Source organism: Zalophus californianus, chromosome 6, assembly GCF_009762305.2.
Source record: "Zalophus californianus isolate mZalCal1 chromosome 6, mZalCal1.pri.v2, whole genome shotgun sequence".
Taxonomy (NCBI): domain Eukaryota; kingdom Metazoa; phylum Chordata; class Mammalia; order Carnivora; family Otariidae; genus Zalophus; species Zalophus californianus.
This window is the reverse complement of record NC_045600.1, coordinates 21,500,503-21,521,597: the sequence shown is the minus strand read 5'-3', so window position 1 is coordinate 21,521,597 and position 21,095 is coordinate 21,500,503. Positions and strand designations below refer to the sequence as shown.

Genomic DNA, 21,095 nt, shown 5'->3' with positions numbered 1-21,095 from the left:
GTGTCTTACCTCAAGCAAGTACCTAATCACTCCGTGTCTTAATTTCTTCCCCTGCCAAATGGAGTTGATAAGAATCGTACCTAACATTTTGTAAAGTTGTTTTGAGGGTGAAAGAAATGAATGTATATGAAGCATTTCACCCAGTGCCTAGTCTATAGTAAGCCCTCAATATATGTTGGCTGAACTTGCAACGATGTGGATGGACCTAGAGGGTATTATGTTAAGCGAAATAAGTCAATCAGAGGAAGACAAGTATCATATGATCTCACTGATATGAGGAATTTTTAATCTCAGGAAACAAACTGAGGGTTGCTGGAGTGGTAGGGGGTGGAGGGATGGGGTGGCTGGGTGATAGACATTGGGGAGGGTATGTGCTATGATGAGCACTGTGAATTGTGTAAGACTGACGAATCACAGACCTGTACCTCTGAAACAAATAATATATTACATGTTTAAAAAGAAAGAAGATAGTAGGAAGGGAAAAATAAAGGGGGGGCAATCGGAGGGGGAGATGAACCATGAGAGACTATGGACTCTGAGAAACAAACTGAGGGTTCTAGAGGGGAGGGGGATGGGGGGATGGGTTAGCCTGGTGATGGGTATTAAAGAGGGCACATATTGAATGGAGCCCTGGGTGTTATATGCAAACAATGAATCATGGAACACTACACCAAAAACTAATGATGTAATGTATGGTGGACTAACATAACATAATAAAATAAAATTTTAAAAAAGATATTAAAATATATATATATATATATGTTGACTGATATATAATATGATATCCCAGAAAGTTAGCTCCATGAACATTGAGAGTTTATTGTTTTGTTCTAGGTACTTAGATCAAAGAATATACCTTGTTGCCTTCTGAAGATTTCCCTTTGAAGCTTAAATTCTGTTGATTGACATCCAAAGACCCTTGACTAAGATTACATTGGTGAAGCCTAACTGTCCAGCCTGTGAGATCTGAGGTCCTAACATTACATTAATTTTTTGAGCAGTTTCATCAGAAACGATTTTGAACCATACCAAACATTAAACATCTAACTGGGCTAATCAATAGGAGGTTCTGGGATGGGGCTAGTCTGAAAGCATTGACACGATCATCATACCCTAACTCATCTAAAATGGATAAGCATAGACAAGAAAAGCAGCTACTCTATTAGAGGCTGTTGGACAGTAGACATAGGCAATGCTATTTCAAGTAGAAGGAGCAGAAGTTTTGTTTCGCCAATACCTTGCAAACTCATACTACCGTAAAACAACAGCAACAAATTGGTTATTCCCATGTGACAGAAAAATATAATTGGAATACTAGCCAAAAATTTCCTCAAGTATTCTCTTTTCCCACGTGGTTCTTCTCTCACCTCTATTTCAGCCAGCTAAGCTGCTCTGCTTATAGCCTCAGAGAAGGTGACCACAGGAAGCAGAAAGGGAGAAGAAGAGGAGAAAGGTGGAAGAAGAAAAAGTATTCTTACCCTGGCTTGTGAGCAGTAAGCATCTAGATTCTCACATAAGACTGGCCACAAAATGAAAATGTCAGGCCCTGTTCAAAACTGATTCAGTTTGTCAAAATGGTATCAGCAGAGCCTTAAACCAAGAACAGGGCCCTGTGAAATTGCACAGATCACCAATGGAACAGAATAGAGGGCCCAGAAATAAACCCACGATTATGGTCAATTAATCCATGCCAAAGGAGGCAAGAACATACAATGGGGTAAAGACAGTCTTTTCAATAGTGGTGCTGGAAAAACTGGACAGCTACATGCCAAAGAATGAAACTGGACCACTTTCTACCACCACACCAAAAACAAACTCAAAATAGATTAAAGACCTAAATGTGAGACCTGAAACCATACACATCCTGGAAGAGAATACAGGCATTTCTCTGGTATTGGCCATTGCAACATTTCTCTAGATATGTCTGGTAGGACAAGGGAAACAAAAGCAAAAATAAACTATTGGGAATACATCAAAATTAAAAGCTTTTTTACTGTGAAGGAAACCATCAACAAAACAAACCAACCTACTGAATGGGAGAAAATATTTGCAAATGACATATCTGATAAGGGATTAATATACAAAATATATTTTAAAAAACATACAACTCAACACCACAAAAACCCAAAACAATCTGATTAAAAAATGAGTAGAAGACCTGAATAGATACTTCTCCAAAGAAGATATACAGATGGCCAACAGACACATGAGAAGATGTTCAACATCACTAATCATCAGGGAAATGCAAATCAAAACTGCAATGAGATATCACCTTTTACCTGTCAGAATGGCTAAAATAAAAAAAAGACAAGAAATAGCAAGTGTGGGTGAGGATGTGGAAAAAAAGGATCCCTCTTGCACTGTTGGTGGGAATGTAAATTGGTACAGCCACTATGAAAACAATATGGAGTTGCTTCCAAAAATTAAAAATAGAAATTCCATATGATCCAATAATTCTATTACTGGATATTTTACACAAAGAAAATTAAAATACTAATTCAATACTATGTTTATTGCAGCATTATTTACAATAGCCAAGATACAGAAGGAACCTAGGTATCCATCAATAGATGAATGGATAAGGAAGATGTGAGATATATATATATATATATATATAATAAGATCTGTCATGTATGACAGCATGGAAGGACCTAGAGGGTTTTATGCTGAGTGAAATAGGTCAGATTGAGGAAGAAAAATGCCATATGATTTCACTGATGATTGCCAGAAGTGAGGGAGAGGGAGGATGAGCAAAATGGATGAAAGGGAGTGAGAGATACAGACTTCCAGCTATGGATGAATAAGTCATGAGAATAAAAGGCACAGCATAAAGAATATAGTCAATGAAACTGTAATAGTGTTATATGGTGACAAATGGTAGCTATACTTGTGAACATAGCATAAGATATAAACTTCTTGAATCACTATGTTGTACACCAGAAACTAACAAAAACAGTCCCCCAAAATAAAATTTATTCCTCTTGGGGAACTGTGACAAGAAACAGAAAAGAGAGTCCTTGAATGGGGGCTTGGGGGACAGATGTGAATGTGTTGAAGGAAAGCTCATGTCCATAGAGTGCCCAGCCTCCATTCAAGACTCAAGCAAGTACTATTCATAGCCTGAACCTAGCCATCCTGCCCATTGGCATTAAGAGAGAATGTCCCTTCAAAAACAGCCTGCATTTTGTCTAATGATTGTCCAGCACAAGTAATGACCATCAGTACCATTCGACTTTGCCTGGTTCCATCTAGCCACCACAGATGGGCAAGCTCCCTTGTAATATCACAGGACAATTATAAATCATAAGAAGGAAGATGAAACACCAAAATGGGATGCTAGGGTAAGGTAAAGGAGAAATCCCCAACATCCTGATTTGTTAGGACTGAATGGAACTACTCAAAATTCTCTCTAAACAAAGACAGTGATGAAAGCCACTCTCTTTATGCCAGTACAAAGTGATCATAAATGGTTCTTGACCTTTTCTACAATCAAGTTTTTAAGATAACTGCAAATCTGAGAAGAGTCAAAATAAGAGAAGATATTCCAAAGATGGTAATGCCCACTTCTGAATCATCATCAACCATTCATTGTGTGGAAGCACTGTTGATCCCATAATGTTCTTTTCAGTCACACACTTACTAATTATAGGCATTAGTCACTGTCAGGAGCATCATGTATAAAAAGCACAGCAGTTTGTATGAATGAACAACTACTAATGTACAAACCCAAAGTTATAAAACATTTTCATTAAAGCTAAGTGATACAGGCTTGGCTGTACTTTAATAGACACCTTTGGAAAAAAGGAATTCACACTAAACACTCTTTTCTGATATTTGGACCATGTTAATGGTTCTTCTACCAGAAAAAAATATGTCATGTTCTATAGCCAATCTCATTCATCTGTTATATTTAAAAGGATTTTTGTGTGTTTTTAATGGATCTGAATGCTAACACTTTTCTCTTAAAGTGATTCACCTTCTCATCTCATGTGTTCATTTGCCCTAGTTTAAAAGTTATGCTAAGGAAAGAAAATTGCTTTATTGATTATCATAGCAATTTGTTGAGCAGGCTGTTAGAACATGGTTATCCTGAAGGCTTGTTCAAATTTACTGAATTGAAACCAGTAGACATAGGAGATTTTACCTGCATTATAATTGCCACCAAGCCAATTTCACGCAGTCAAAACCCTGATTAAAATGTTACAGGTCTCAGCATACCACTTCTGCTCCTAGCAGGGATGGAGTAGCAGAGACCGGATTTACCCTCCCACCAGAATCAAACAAACAAAAGCAGGTAAGATATACAAAGCAATGCTTTTTATGACAGTAAACATTAGACAAAAAAGGGCAATGATCCCTGAGAGACAGGAAACAAATAAGATTAGCCTTATGAATAACAGAAGTTACTGCCTTGAATTTCCAGGACATGGTATCAGGAGAAGGAAGCCAGGCAGAGCCCACTGCATGCTCTGAATTGAAGAAACAGAGCTGAGAATCTGAAAAGCCCAATGTAACTGGAGTCTTCAGGACAAAAGCCGGAGAGAAGAGAGCTATATAGAGAGAAAACTCCAGAGAACCAAAAAGGGTCTCCATGGAGTATTCTGCAGAGAATGCATCTCCACATGCTTGTGAGGATACTGAAGCTAGAGAAAGAAGCATCTAACAAGATTGGAGGGAAAAGTGCCTGTTTGTCACATAGGACCAGAAATAGTAACTACTCCCAACAGCTGGACTGAAACGCTTCATTATTCATGGACCATTAGGTAGAATACTCAGAAAAGTCTTGGGTCAGGAATGGGGAATATCTAGTGAAAGATCAAATGCTATTCTGTTTCCACCTAACAAAACCTTGAAAGCAAGATCCAAAATATCAAACTGTTTTCCAAGTAATTTAACCATACCTGGTAACAAATATCAAGAATATTTCTATGAAGGCAAAGAATCCAGCACCAAAAGAAGTAAAATTTATAATATCTACTATCCAAAGAACGATTATCAGGCATGCCAAGAAGAAGGAAAATGCAACCTTTTTTTAAGGAGAAAGATAAACCCATCTAAACTGACCCATAACTAACAAAAATGTTAGAATTACCAAACAAGGACATTTTTGTGGATTGAATTGTGTCCCTCAGAAAGATATCTTGAAGTTTTAATACCTGGTACTTGTGAATGTGACCTTATTTAGAAATAGCGTCTTTGCAGATATTCAAGTTAAATTGAAGGTTATTATACTGGATTGGGGCTCACCTGTCCTTATATGAAGAGGGAATTTTGGTCATAGGGACATGCAGAGAGAACATCTTGTAATGACAGAGGAGAGTCTGGAGTGACGGAAGCCAAGGGACATCAAGGAACGTTGCCAGCCAACAGAAGCTAGAAGCAGTAAGGAATTGTCCTCCCCTAGAACTTTCACACAGAGCATGTACCTGACAACACCTTGATTTTGGACTTCTACCCTCCAAAACTAGGAGGGAATTATTTTTCTGTTGTTGTAAGCCATCAAGTTTGTGATACTTTGTTGCAGCATTAAACAAATGCAGACATCAAGATAGTTATTGTGTTTTATATGTTCAAGAAGTTACATAGAGACAGGGAAAATATGAAAAAGGCTTAATTTGAAATTCTAGATATGAAAACTTCACCTGAGATGAAATTTATACTGATGGGATTAGTGGCAGATCAACTATTTCAGAGAGAGAGGAAAAAAAAAAAGGAATTTGAAGACACAGGAAAAGAAACTACCCAAAATGAAAAACAGAGAAAAAAGAAATTTTCTAATGAAAAAATATCAATGAGCTCTTTGTGAGACAACTTTAATCAACCTAATATAAGTATAATACCAGAATCCTCAAAAGAGTGGAGAGAGACAAGGGGATAGAAAAAAATACAGAGAAATAATGGCTAAAAAATTTCCAAATCTGATGAAAACCATAAATACACAAATCCAAAGACCTCAAAATGCTGCACAAGAAATATGAAGAAAAATACATCAAGGTACACGGTAATCGACCGGTGATAATGAAAGTCTTAAAAGCAGATAGAGGGAGGAAAAAAAAAAGTGTGTTACAAAAGAACAAAGAAAATTATGACAGAATATTCATCATTGGAAACAATGCAAGTAACAAAACAATGGAACAATATTTCTTAAACACTAAAAGAGAAAAATACTGTCAATCTTTAATTCTATGTTTAGCAATGATATACTTTAGAAATGAAGGCAAGATTAATACTTTTTCAGACACACAAAAGCTGAAATCATTCATCACCAGAAGATCTGTACTATAAGAAATGTTAATGAAAATCTTTTCTTATGATTTAAATTCCTTTAAAAGATAATTGGCTATTGGGGCACGTGGGTGGCTCAGTCCCTTAAGTGGTTAAGCGTCTGCCTTCAGTTCAGGTCATCATCAAGGGATTGAGCCCCTTTGTTGGGCTCCTTGCTCAGCGGGGAATCTGCTTCTCCCTCTGCCCCTCCCCCTCCCCTTAGTACACGTGCGCTCTCTCTCTTTTTCTCTCAAATAAGTAAATAACATCTTTAAGAAAATTGGCTATCTTAACAAATAACAATGTATTATGGGGCTTATAACTTACGTGTAGGTAAAATGCATGGCAACAGAAGCAAAAGGCTCTAGGAGAGAAAAAAATGGAAGTCAGGTTCTTAAAGCATACATAAAGTGGTATAATATCAACTGAATAACTTAAAGATGCATTCTATAAACCCTAAAAAAACTCTATAATAACCGGACAAAGAGTTATAGGTGAGACAACAAAGAAGATAAAATGAAATGATGCAAGTTCCTGGATTGATGCAAAAGGAGGTTTAAAAAAAAAGGAGAAAAAGATCAAAAAACAAGAGGAAAAATAAAAAACTAGTAGCAAGATTATGGACTTAAACTTATTATCACTAATGACATCATATATAAATAATCTATACAACCAAAATAAAAGGTAGAGATTGTCAGGTTGAAAGTAAATCTCACTCTATGGTATGTGTAAGAAATGCACTTTAAAATAAAGACATAAAGAGGATGAAAAAAAAGTACAGAAAAACAATAACATGGTAATGCTAACCAAAAGAAAGCTGGATTGGCTCTATCAATAAGTAGATTAAAGAACAAAGGATAGCACAAAAAATAAAGAAGTCCATTTAATAATGATAAAGACATCAATTCGCCAAGAAAATAATAGAGTTCTCAAACATTTATGTAGCTAATAAACAGAATGTCAAAATACACGAAGAAAAAACTGACAGAAATGCAATGGAAAAAAAGAAAAATCCCCAATGTAGTAAAAAATTTCAGTACCTACATCTCATAATTGACATAATAAGTAGATAAATCATAAAAAATATATAAGACTTGAACATTATCAACAATTTGACCTATTGACAGTTACAGAATACATGCCTTGACAACAGCAGAATGCACATATTTTTCTAAATGTACACTGATCATTTATCAAAATAGACCACATTCTGAGTCACAAATGTCACTACATTTAAACATTCTCAAGTCATAAAAACTATATTCTTTCTCTAAATGGAATATTTTTAGAAATTAGTAACAGAACAATATCAGGAAAAGCCCCACATATTTGGAAACTCATACACTTCTAAATAATCCATGAATCAAAGAAGACATTTTTAAAAGTTAGAAAGTATTTTAAGCTGAAGGAAAATAAATATACAAGATATCAAAACTATGAGATGTCTCTGAAGCAGTACTTACAGGGAATATATATACCTCAATATATCTATAATATTATCAAAGAGAAAATGTCTCAAATCAATGCCTCCAGACTTCAACTTAAGAAACTAAGAAGGACAGGGGTACGTAGGTGGTTCAGTCCATTAATCATCTGACTCTTGATCTCAGGTTTTGAGTTCAAGCCCTGCGTTAGGCTCCATGTTGGGCATAGAGCCTACTTAAAAAACAAAAAAGAAAAGAGGAAAGAAACTAAGAAGGACAAATCCAACCCAATGTATGCCAAAAAAAAAAAAGGCAATAAAGATCAGAGCATATATCAATGAAAGAGAACATAGAATAACAATATAGAATCTATGACACAAAAAGCTGCTTCTTTGAGAACATTAATAAATTTTAAATTATTGGCATAAATGTGTCCGTAATATCCTCTTGACAGCCTCTTCACAGCTGTGTACTGTGTTCTAATGTCAACTCTCTCATACCTGAGACTGGTACTTTGTGTCTTTTTCTTTCCTGATTAGCACACCTAGAGTTTCTATTTTGATGGGGATGGGAGGGCAGAAAGAGATAAGCAATAAATGAGTAAACTAATCAGTAACAATAACCAATGATAAGAGGTTTGGTGACAGTGAAATGAGGTAATATGATGGGGGCGTTACTAGACAGGATCGTCAGAGGAGACCTTTCTGAGGCAGTGATATTTAAAGCAAGATTTGAATAATGCTAAGATCTGGGGACAGATCCTTCACAGCATAGAGTTCCAGCGACAGCAAATCCCGGAGGTGATAATAAACTTGTCTTGTTCCAGGTCCAGCAAAGTGATGGCAGGTGCTGGACCTTGAAAGGCACGGATCAGCAAACTTTGGCTTTCAGGTCAAATCCTGCCCCAGGGTTGTTTTGGTACAGCTTACAGGCGAAGAATGTCTTTTATATTTGTAGAGGGTTGTGTAAAAAAAGAATGAGGAGGAGAAAACGTGACAAAGATTGTATGTGGCCCACAAAGCCCTAAAATATTTACTATATAGTTCTTTACAGAAAAAGTTTACCAGCCCCTAAAGTAGGGCCTTAGTGCTTAGGCTAAAGAATTTATATATAATTTTTTTTTAATTTTGTTATTCCCCTCCCCCCTTTTTTTGCAGAAGAGTATTTCCATTGTATGGAGGTATCACTGTTCATTACCTGTCAATGGAATTTTGGGTTGTTTCTATTTTGCGGTGATTATTAATAAAAGCTTATAAAGTTCGAAATATTTTAAGTATACAGTGCAATGAATTTTAATAAATGTATACATCCACTTAACCTCCAGGCTAATTAAGATATAGAACATTCCCATAACCGCTGTGAGTTCTTTCCTGTCTTTTTTCTGGTCAATCTCTCTAATCATTGTTCGGATTTCCATGGCCTGTCCCTGTCCCAGAAGAAGATATAAATTGAATCACACAGTATGTGAGGTGTTGATATTCTCTTTACTCCAAGAAGAATTAGTAAGCAACTGAAGGCTTCTAAGAGGGAAATTGGGACAATCTGATTTATATGTTAAATTATCTTTTCAGGTACTATGCGAAAACTGGTAAGTAGGTGATAGTGTGCCGCTTACGCATTCTTTTTCTTCCCATCTTTGAGGGATGGTGGAGGGGAGGGGGTGGCAGAATATGGCTCAATAAAATTCCTGGGCAGACCAGAACTGACTGGTCAACTTCAAATCCTATGGCAAAGCCGGATTCAGAGTTCTGATCAGGGCTCGGAAGTGTTCCTGCAGTTCCCTGTTCTCCGCAGCAGATGGCCCCAGAGCGCAGTTCCTGACCCGCCTCGCCGAGTCCTCCGCTGTCTTAGGAGTCCCGCGCCTCCAGGCGACTCCGCGCAGCCACTGCTGTGGTTGCGGCGGCTAGCGCCCAGCGATCCGGGTTTGCGCTGAACTTGGTGGGCAGCGAGGACCCGCCCGTGGTGTTGCGCCCGGCTGCGGCCGCACTCCGGCTGGCCAGCGAGGTGCGCCCGCCTACGACTCCCGGCAGAGGCTTCTTAGGTTCGGGAGAAGCTAAAGTTCTGCAGGAACCCCGTCCGCCCTGGGACAGTCCAGCCGCGGGGACTTACTCTGGTTGGAGTGCGTGCAGGTGGTCCCGGCTCCCCACCGGAAAAGGTGGACCACTAGGTTTAGAGACAAGGCAGCGTCTAAAGTAGGCTTTGGAGAGGACTCCTGGGAGGAGCGCGCGGGGCAGGCTGGAAAGCAGAAGGGACAGCCCGGACTGGTACTGAGTGTCGGGAACCGACGGAGCGGGGTGCGTGGCTGGGGCACGGAGAGTGAAGCAATTAGGTTTGTTTGGGTGGAGAGTTGCCTAGGGAAACAGAACACTTAAGAGCCACTTCTTTTCCCCTCTCCAGCCTCCTCTTGGGTGCTGAAGTCACAACCCCGGCGAGCCCTCTCGCCTCCCACGCTCCCTCTGTCCTTCAGCCTGCGGGAACCCAAAGCACAGAGGGCCCAGAGGATCGTGGAGAATGAAGAAATAGCCTTGGGACCCTTGGAAAATGAGGCCGACGCCCCTGCTGCAGCTGGCGCTGCTTCTCGCCCTGCCCAGGACCCTGGGGGGGAAAGGGTGTCCGTCTCCCCCCTGCGAGTGCCACCAGGAGGATGACTTCAGAGTCACCTGCAAGGATATCCACCGAATCCCCAGTCTCCCGCCCAGCACGCAGACTCTGTGAGTACCTGGGAGAGGAGGGGGGTAGGATCAAGGGGCCAAGGGCAGCTGCAAAAGTGGACAGAAGTGCACAAAAAGAGCCTAAGAATAGGTCAAAGGTGTGTGTGTGTGTGTGTCTGCAAAGTAAAAACTCAATGGCCCAAATCTGGGATTGCTGACACACTAGTTACTCATAACACAGGAAAAGGTAACAAAACTTTGGTACAGGATGAAAATGAGAGTTGTCCTTTCTAAAGAGCTGCTATTCCCCAATTTGCCTAGGCCTGGCTGACTCTGACTTTCAACACTGATAGCAACTCAAGAATTGACCTCTAACACAGGGACCCTGTCTTTCAACCCTGAATTCCTTGTACCCAGCACAGGGCCTGGAATTAATTTAGTGCTCAAGCAAAAGCTTGTTGAATGAATAAATGAACAAATGCATATGCTAGTCTCAGATTGTCCTTTGTGTGATGGGGAGAATAAAAGGTCAGAGACATCATCACTTCTTCAGAAACTGCTTTAAAGGGGGCAGAATGGCTCTGACCATGTTTATAGTTCCACCTGTTTATAGTTCCTGTTTATAGTTCCACCCAATGTTGAGGAGAAAGGATAATGTTGGAGGAAGAGCAAAGGACTGGGAGTCAGGATGTATTCTCTTCATCCCTCTCTCACCAACTGTGGAATTAGGTGAGATCATGTATTTCGGAAGACCCAAGATTATTTCTGGGTAAAAGAGGGGGTTCAATTAGGTGCATTCTGATGTCTTTGATGCAAGTGAGGGGATCCACTGAATCACAAAGAGTAAGAAGTCGTGGGGAGACATTGAAAACAATGGGAGTGGGGGGCAGGGCAGGGACGGTGTTCTGCGGAATGAAGTTATTCTGAGATACAGAAGAGAAATTGATGAAAAGCATGGGTGAAATGACATGCCAATTTAGACAATGGCCACAGCCATCTGCAACAGTAGCAAAGTGACTTTCAAATCTTTGGGGGGCAGTAGAACTCTTTTGACAAAGGAAAGCTTATGAGAGAGGTCAAGTATGTAAAGCTAACAATTATATTGTGCTTATTATTCCTGTCCTCAGCACTTTGCACAAACTCACCCACAAAATCCCACTGAGTAGATAATTTTACTACTCTCATTTTATAGATAGGGAAACCGAGGCATGAAAAGTGAAGCAATTTGTTCAATGTCATGCAGTTTATAAGTTGTGGTGCCAAGATTTGAAATAGCACAGAGCTGCCTCTGAAACCCCCTGCTCTCAGATGAAAGCAGGGCTCACCCAGCTTTTCCCCAGTATGGTCGAGAGAGAGAGAGAGAGAGAGAGAGAGAGAGAGAGAGAGAGAGGAAGGAGGGAGGAAGGAAGGAAGGAGAAAGGAGAGAAAAATGTAAGAACTCAGAAGAGTACGAGGTTAGGGGGAGGAAAGAAAACAGAACAAAAAGAAGGAGGGAAGGGGAAAAGAGAGGATGGGGGGAAGGAGGGAGGAAAAGAAAGACTATATCTAGGTTATAGAGGGCATTTCCTGCTGAAACAAACCAGACCTTTGTCATTAAAAACCTGTTCTGGGTGGTAACCACTTTTCTGAAACCTGATGCTGTGTAAACACTGCCTAGCTGTTTTACAAATTATCATGGTGCTGAGAGCATTTTTTCCTAAACCTTATCTTCTATCCATGTGTTATGGTGCTGAAAGGTAAACAGATTGTCCCTTTCTGCATTACCCATACACTTGCCACGTGATCTGGTGGATGGATGGGAGAGAGTTACACTCTTTGTGGCTCTCACCGAAACAGTGGTTCTGAATCTTCTTCTCCACTTACCCTCCCCTCCAAGGGGGCATGATTCACTCTTTTAACAGTGGTTCTGACTAGGTAGGAAGTAAGGGAGAACTGCTATTCCTACTTCCCAGGGGAACATTCTAGAATCTTTGATATACAGGTAGTTTGAAGAAAAAAATGCTCCTCCTAATTAAGAATTACTGATTTAAGGGAAATTAAATTAAGCCAGCAGAATAAAACTAAAAATTTAAATGTTGGCACACAGTTATAGATCATATTACCTCATAACCAAGGATAGCAAGATGGACCTATGACCCTCATTCAGAGATTTACCATTTGTTGCCTGTGTGCACAAGAGGACCTTCTCTGAATGAGGAGGATGGGGTTAGACAGTCGTTCTGGATTTATGTGGATTCTTCCTCAAGAAAGTGCTGCCTTGCCTTGTCTTGTCCTTTGACCTACCTGCTTTCAGGCTAATGATGGTGACATTCACTCCCTCCATCCCCTCCAACACCCTCCAACTCCAGTGGAGTGATGGTTTGTCCATCACACACTTGTGTTCCTTCAGAAATGTTTCTGAAGGAGCTGTTGTGGCTATTGTTGTTTTCAGGTTCTGGATTTTGCTTCCATTGTTTGCATTTTGCATCTGTGGCTCTAATTGATGGATCAGCCCAGTTTTTTTTTCTAAACTGAAGACACTCACTCACCGTCTTCAGGATTTTTTCCCTGTGTTCTACCTGTGCTATTATTCACTCATTATCTTTAAGTGACTCACTTCTTTAACTGAAAAAAAAATTATTTAGAAAGCTTCTATAGTGACGATAAATGGGAAATCAGCATGACTTGCTATAAAGAGGAGGTAATCCAGAAAGCTACATATGGCTGAAAACACAAATGTAATTATATTCTAGCTCAAGACTATTGCCTGTGAATGCTCTAAGCCTGAAGCTGACTTTTTTGTTGTTGTTAAAAGGGAAGAGTGATAAGTGTTAGAGAAATATTAAAGAGACACCAATTCAACTTGCTGTCCTTGGTGGTATCAGACAAATTGAAAAACCATGGAAAAGGGAATCCCTTTTCCACTGTGTGATTCAATATTGTTTAATGCCATGTGAGGATTCCACCTAAAACAATCGCATGTCATACCCGTTTTCCTCACTTAGGGAAATGTGGATTTGTTCCCTATTTCACAACTGTTTTAGTCACAATCGGTAGTCATAACCTGAATAACATTTTATTTCCAGCCTAAAGAGAAGTCCTGTGCTTTAGCATCCACGTGCTTGCCAAATACAGCCCAATATTTTGCATCTTACAAAGACGGCATCACTTCAGGCTTGTGTAGACTCCATGATTTATTCTTTTTATCCTCTGTGTGTGCAACTCAAGGTTTTTGATGGAAAGTAACAGAAAACCCACTCTGTCTAGCGTAAGGAGGGAATAAATGTTCTGAAACAATAACATGTAATTTACAGAATCATTGTAGATCCAGGCTTTCAAAAAGAAGCCAGGGCCCAGGGCAGGCAGGGAGTTGGAGCGACAGCCAACCATCTGGTTGGAACAACTCCATAGACAACACCACAACCACAGCCACTGGACATCTGTGGTGCTGGGCACCTTGTTCTGTAGCTGCTGGACTGTCTGTGCACTGCCTTCAGTAATTTCTTAACTGTTCCTGCCACTTTGAATCACCAGCCAGGAAGTGATTTCCTAGATAGGAGCATCCGATTGTCTGCCATAGGTTACCTGCTGTGTCCTAACTGCTGGGGGGCAGGGGGTAGGAGGCGGGGAGGTCCCTTTTCCCAGACTTTTGGTGTCTGTAATGGGAGGTGAAGAACTGGGTCCTTCTAAGAGTACACACACACAATGAGGAATTTTCCACCAAAGAGGGGCTATATGCCCTCAACATTGCTCATCACTTCCTTTATTCTGCAAATATTTATTGAGCACTGGCTATGTTCCAGACACTGTGCTAACGCTCTAGATTTGGTGGAGAACAACATCAACATCAACATGTCCCTGCCCTCAGGGATCTTGCAATCTAGTGTGGAAGTTGAATATTAATCAAATAATCACATAAACATATAATTAGAATTATATAAATATGCTAAGAGTATACTTGGTGGGGATAGGGGTGGGGACTGACTTAAACTCGGGTTCAGGGGAGATTTTGAGCTACATCCTGAACCAGTAGGATTTGGGCATAAGGAGTTGCAGGTGTGGAGTGGAGGGTGAGAAAGTGGTGCTCCAGGGGATGGAACTGCTCATTTGAAGAGCTTTGAAGAATTCTCACCTGAACAGTGAGAGTTGGATTTCTTCACTTGGGACAAAGGTATTGATGGGCAACAAAATATATTACTACTTTCTTTGTAACTCAATACGGGTCAAGGTGAATTCTTATGTCGGTAAGGGCAGCTTTTGTGCCAAAAAAAAAAAAAGAAGAAGAAGAAGAAGACTTATTGGGGGTAACTGGCTTTAAAACCAAATATTTGATTCATTAAAGTAATGAATGTAAAGACTAGTTCTTTTTTCAGTTTTCCATATATTTATTATCTTATTTGTAAATTTAGTTAATGATAATAATTCAAGATTTTATAATGTAATAATATTTTAATAAACAATTTCATAAAATAATACATAGTTTGTGTACAAATTTAGTATATTTTTTTAAAGCCCTTGAATTGCTTTCCAAGTACTCAGAAAATTCTAGAAAATCTATTAAATTAGGCTTTATAAATACCAGGAATCCTAAGTTTTTTAGCTATCTCAGTGCTATTGATAGGAGCAGGAGAGTAAAATGGTGAAGAGTACTCTTTCTGGAGTGAGATCATCTTAGTAGAATGCCTTGTTCTACCATTTCCTAGGCATGCTTTTGGGAATGTAGAGAAGGGGAAAATATTTTTCCTTCTATTCTTCTAAATTTTTAGCTAGGACCCCTCATAACAACAACAACAAAAAAGATTAACAAGAGAAAAGCATACAAATGTATTTAATATCAGTTTTGTGTGACATGGAATGAGGACCCAAAGGTCCTTATAAGGAAATGAAGACCCAAGGAAGTGATTAAACCTGAGTGTTTTTACATCAGGTTTGTTAAAGAGTGGGAAGTCATGGAATAATGTGATAGGGCAAAAAGAGGGGATGAGCTAAGTGTAGAAAACTGGGGAACACAGCAAGTTCTGTCCCTTCAGATTCCTCTTGTTTTCCTTTTGTCTTTGAGATAAGGATGCTCCTTTCTTCTGGGTATAGGGAAGTCACCTCGCATGTGAAGGTCTTATGATCTGCTCTAGGGGAAGGTCAGATAGTCCTCTGCACCTGCTAGTTCTCAGATTCTTCCAGCTTAAAATATTCAATATGCCAAGATGCCATGTTTTGGGAGCATGTTCTGGACCCCATCAGGAACATTACTTACTTGCTTTGTAACCTCAGTTTCTTCATCTATAAAATAAGGATAATATTATCCTGCCTAGTTCAATTGCCGGGAGGTATAAATGAGTTAATGGTGTTAAAGGATAACTTTCAAAGAAAGGTAAAATCATTATTTTCCTACAGCAATAAATTGAACACATTAAAGATTTTATTTAACTCTAAGCATTTTAGTTTCCTAAGGCTGCCATAACAGAGTACCACAACTAGATGGCTTAAAACATCAGAAATTTATTCTCTCCCCGTTCTGGAAGCTTAAAGTCTGAAATCAAGGTGCTGATAAAGCTATGCCAACCTCGCACACTCAAGGAAAGAATCTTTCCTTGTCACTTCCTAGCTTCTGATGACTGACTGCCATCCTTGGTTTTCCTTGGCTTGTAGCGGTATGACTCCAGTCTCTGTCTCTTTATTTACACAGTCTTCTCTGTGTGTCTGTGTCTCCATGTGTCATCCCCTCTTCTTATAAGGATACCAGTCATTGGGTGTAGGGCACACCCTAATCGAGGATGATTTCTACTTAACTACACCTACAAAGACCCTATTTCCAAATAAGTTCACATTCTGAGGTCCAGGTGAATGGAATTTGGGTGGGGGACACTATGCAACCCACTACAGTGAAGAAACTGGTAAAATGTTGCAATTATGTTTAAAAAGAATCCACAAAATGGACATTTATAGATAAGGAATATTAAAGTGAATGTGCTAATGGAGGCAAAAGTAACTTCTTTCATGGTCAGGGGGTGGGAGGGAATCACTTGAAGCTCTCTACCAAACAGGACAGAATTTGCCATGTCTATAGACAAAATTATTTTGCATTGCTATCAGTCTACAATCTACAGAATTGTAGAAGAGTTCCCATAGAATCAGACTCAGAATCTTGGAAGAATATGCTCTAGTCAATGCATAATTTTCCAGTGAAGCACAATTTTTCCCCCTAAACATTCCCAGAATGCTTAGAACAGTTACTGGCTGCCAGTAAATACACTACAAATAAACTCACTGAGAAATAATTTCCTTTTCAACTTAAATCACAGGTTGAAATAAATTACTTAACTACACATTTTAAATTGAAATTGCAACGCCGATCTATTAGATATTCCAATAGGCCAAGTTTAAATAACACAAATACTCAAAATACCAAATATATATTGACTATTCTGTTTTTTTTTTTTTTTAAGATTTATTTATTTTAGAGAGGAGGGGAGGGGCAGAGATAGGGAGACAGAGAATCTCCAGCAGACTCCCTGCTGAGCATGGAGCCCAGTGTAAGGTTCTATCTCACCACCCTGAGATCATGACCTGAGTGCAAATAAAGAGTCAGATGCTTAACCAACTGAGCCACACAGGCACCCCTATTGACTGTTCTTAAACTCATCACAATTTAACATTATGGGTCTGATTTAGATTTTCATTTTTGTTTTTAATTCTGAATTTTCCCAAGCCAAAAGATGCTTATTCATTAAGCAAGCTGGGCTCTCCCCCACCACTTATGAACTCTAGTTCTTGATGGTACCATCCATTGGCTTCCTAGGTTCCTTAGAGTTAGTGTTGCCCTATCTAAAAGGAGCTTCCTCTTGCACCTGTTATCTAGTTGTATTTAATAGCATTCCTTTCACTCTCAAAGCTTTCTCCAATTGGAGGATAAATTACTAATAGGTCTTACTAATAGACCATTGAGTCCAGAGGCCCATGGGACATGCTGGAACATTCTGAGCTTTGTTTATTGTTATCATAACTGGGAGTCAATAACTTAAACAGGGGTTGGTCTCTTGGTATTGCCTCAAAATCTGCAACCCCCACATAGATGGTAGTGAACTTCCTTCACAGTGTCAGCTGATAATTTCGCATTTCTTTGGCTCTCTTAAAATACCTGTGTCTTCCCTTCTGGCTTATTCTAGGAGCCACCTAGAATAGCAGGTCTCCGGCTTCCACCCTTGCTGGACCTCCACAGGCTAGTCTTCACACAGCAGACAGATCTTTTAAGATGTATGTCAGGTCATGTCCCTCCTTTGGGCAGAACCTTCCAACAGTCTTCCTAGTTATGTCAAGGAAAAAAAACAGAGTCCTTCAGTGTCCCCAAAGGCCCTACATGATTCAGACCTTCTTTTTCTTTTCTTTTTCTTTTTTATTACTCTCATTCATAATTCAGCTTTTATTCCATTGGCCTCCTTGCTGTTCCTCATGCTCGGCAGGCTTTCCATATTAGGTTCTTCCCCGTGCCTCAAACCGTATTTTCCCAGCTGTCCCCATGGCTAATCCTCTCACCTCCTTCAGGTTTTTGTTCAAACATTACCTTCTCACTGCCGCCCCCCCCCCCCCCCCCGCTCATTCTCTCTCTCTCTCAAATAAATAAATAAAATGAAAAAAAATAAAATTTAGCACTTCTGCTTTAAAAAACAAATCCATAGAGCTTGGCACATTTTCATATATGACATAATTTGTTTGTTTTTATGTTTTGTATTTATGTCTTTCCCCACAGGGCAAAGATTTTGTTTTGGTTTGGTTTTGTTGTTTGCTTTGTTCAATTATGTATCCCAAGTGCCCAGAAAGAGCCTGGCATATGACTGGTCATCAATAAATATTTGTTCAATAAATGAATGCATGGATGAGGGTCTCCAGAGGTCCTTTTATGTCATTCCATTGGGTTCTTCAGACCCTTTCATTCTTTTTCAAAGTCCTTGAGTTTTATTGCCCTGTTAAAGTAGATGAAATTCTACCTTTGTTTAATATTTTTTCTTGCTACCTGAGACACTAGTAATTAAACAACCCTTCAGATTAAGATTCATTAACCGGAAGTTCATGGCCTTCCTTGGTGGTCCATGGTTGTCCTCCTGGAAATCTGTGATTAAATGAAAATTTGTGTACAAGTACATCAGGGCACTGCTGAGAGAATCTGTAACTTCCCTCAGATTATTAAAGGTGTCCTGACTGCCCCCCAAATTAAGAAATTATCTTTTGGAATAATTTGACTTTTTTGTGTGAGAAATATACATTGGTATTAATTATGATTTAATCTTTTTATTACAAAGAACACTAAAACATATATTTAAAAAAATAACCCAAAACTTCCTGACCTTTGAGTGTGATATTTTTTTTCCTCCTGAATACAATACTATGATTACTTTTTTATGCCTCACACTGAGCCTGTCCCATGAATAGGCTCTTCTCACAGAAATTCACTAAATGTGTCTATTCTTCAAGTTAGTAATATAAAAACAGATTTTACAAGTGTCTAATGCCTCATAGCTGTCATTAAATTCTTTCTACCAACCCTATTTCTATTCTCACTGAATCTGTCTGGCATGCTTAATTATTCTTTTGCCTTTCATTACTGCAATTAAAAATAATTGAAGGAAATTTTAAGTGTGGGAAAAATGGTTCCATTTGTTCAGAGCTACAAGTTAGATTTTGAAGTATTCCATTTTGATGTCAGACTCTCCTTACTCTGATTCATTTCTGTATGAATCCTTAAGAATATGTAGGGTGTTCCAAAAATTTTCAAAGCAAGTCCTTTTCTTAGAATTACAAAGCAGGCATTTGTGATTTTTAAAGCATCTTATAAATGTTCTTTACATGTAGTGACATGTAAATCTAACCTGGATTTTTCTGGTACAGCTCTATTTAAAATATTTTGCCATCAGAACATTCCAGAAATTCAAATATTTTATTATCATCATTTTAACTAAACTTCCCACACCCCTTTTGCACCTGGAAAGAGCTCCCTGTGTCCCAGTTTTTCTTTCAAAAACACGATCTCTGTATTTATATGATACATGGAGCTTTTGGCTAACATTTTTGCAGGCATTAGCTTAATTTTACCCACACCCGAGTATTATCGTAATTACTCAACTCCAGAGAGGGATTGAAATTGTCTTTTCTTATTGCCAGATACTGTCACTTTATATTTTGTTACTTCCATCTTTCTATGAGCTGGGAAACTAGAGGCTAACTTTAGGGAAAAGATATGTACATGACAGTAAATAAAGGATCTAGAGGGAGGGCACAAATGAGGGGCTTTCCTGTGACAAAGTCTTTAGTGGGCTTTGTGCCTGCTCAGTTTCCCTCTCAACACCCTTTCCAATTATTTCTGAGTATGCGGCCATGATCCAAAGGTTTTTCGATGACAGGAAATCTTACTCTAGACAGGTGACATTTTATTGTGGTTAGTATTTGCTCCTTTCTTTCTTCTTCTTTTTTTTAACCAATGTTTATTGATCACCTAATATATGCAAGTAATATTCTAGGTATTGGAGAGATATAATAAATGACCACCTTGATCTTACATTCTAGCAGGGGGAAATAGCCACCAAAATTAGTAATAAAACATAGAATGTCAGATGGTGATAAGTATAATGGAGAAAAACAAAGGAAGGGCAGGGAGAAGGAAGGCTGGGGGTTGCCTTTTAGATGGTCAGAGAAGGCCTTACCGAGAAAGTGACATTTGAGTAAAGACCCAAAGGACCCAAAAACATTAAGCTGGGCTGACATCTGGGGATTGGGGGAGAAAATTCTGAATAAATGCAAAGACCCAGAGTCAGGGGGGATATGGGAGGAGCATGCATAGGATGTTTAAGTGACAAGGAGAAAAATGTGCCTGAAGCAAGAGAGGGTTGTAGGAAATCAGATCAGAGTAGTTATGGGGGACAGAGCATTTGTACTTTGTAAATCATTATAAGGCATTAAAAAATATAAATATAATAAATATAAAATAATATAAATATATAAATGTAAAAGGATATGTTATATATGTATTTTTTTTCTGAATGAAGAACTATTAAGGATGTTGAGCCCTGCCCCCAAAATTGCATGAAGCTACCTACATTTTACTAGGAGCACCCAGGCTAATTTGTTATGAGGTGAGAAATGACAAGAGCTCCAGCCAGCTTACTATCAGAGATGGTGGTGAGAAATGGTTGAGTCCTGGATTTATGAGGAAGGCAAAGCCAACAAGATTTCCTCAGAGTGTGTGGGGTCCAAGTCAAAGAAAGGAGTCTGTAATGTCTCAGCCTGGATTCTCCAGAAAGCAGAGTGGGTTTGAGAATTCTTACTGGGGAGTGTGATTCCAGGGAGCAGAAGGGTGAGTTTGGGGAAGTGAAGCAGGAAGGGAAGGAGAGTTTGCTGCTGCTAGAGGCAAAGGGTTGCTGATCCCATGGGGCCACCTGAGAATGACATGCATCTTGGACCCTTGCTCTTTTATCCATGAGTTCTTGTCCACTCACCCCCACCCCATAGATCAGAGTGGTAACTCCATTCCCATTCCAGGATTCTTGCGCATGGATGATGGAGTCCTGGGTATTAACAGAAATGCCCCCGGGGAGCGGGGAGCAAGATGGCGGAGGAATAGGAGACCTGGATTTCGTCTGGTCTCAGGAATTCAGCTGGATAGGGATCAAACCATTCTGAACACCTACGAACTCAACAGGAGATCAAAGAAAAGAATAGCAACATCTCTCTGAACAGAAAAGCAACCACTTTCTGGAAGGTAGGACGTGCGCAGAAGTGAATCCGAGGC

At 39.3% G+C, this 21,095-nt stretch overlaps 1 protein-coding gene across 4 annotated transcripts in view; it reads left to right on the top strand.

The window, feature by feature from the left end:
- The first annotated feature begins 9,718 nt into the window (after positions 1 to 9,718).
- TSHR (thyroid stimulating hormone receptor) overlaps positions 9,719 to 21,095 on the top strand; it is a 165,195-nt gene continuing 153,818 nt past the window's right edge. For 2 of the 4 annotated variants that reach the window (XM_035727845.1, XM_027568764.2), the window contains exons 1-2: positions 9,725 to 9,982; positions 10,086 to 10,399. In XM_035727845.1, coding sequence (XP_035583738.1) covers positions 10,230 to 10,399 — 170 coding nt within the window. In that variant the 5' untranslated portion in view covers positions 9,725 to 9,982; positions 10,086 to 10,229. Of the gene's footprint in view, positions 9,983 to 10,085; positions 10,400 to 21,095 lie in introns of all 4 variants that reach the window. The other 2 variants (XM_035727844.1, XM_035727843.1) reach the window with 2 other exon arrangements.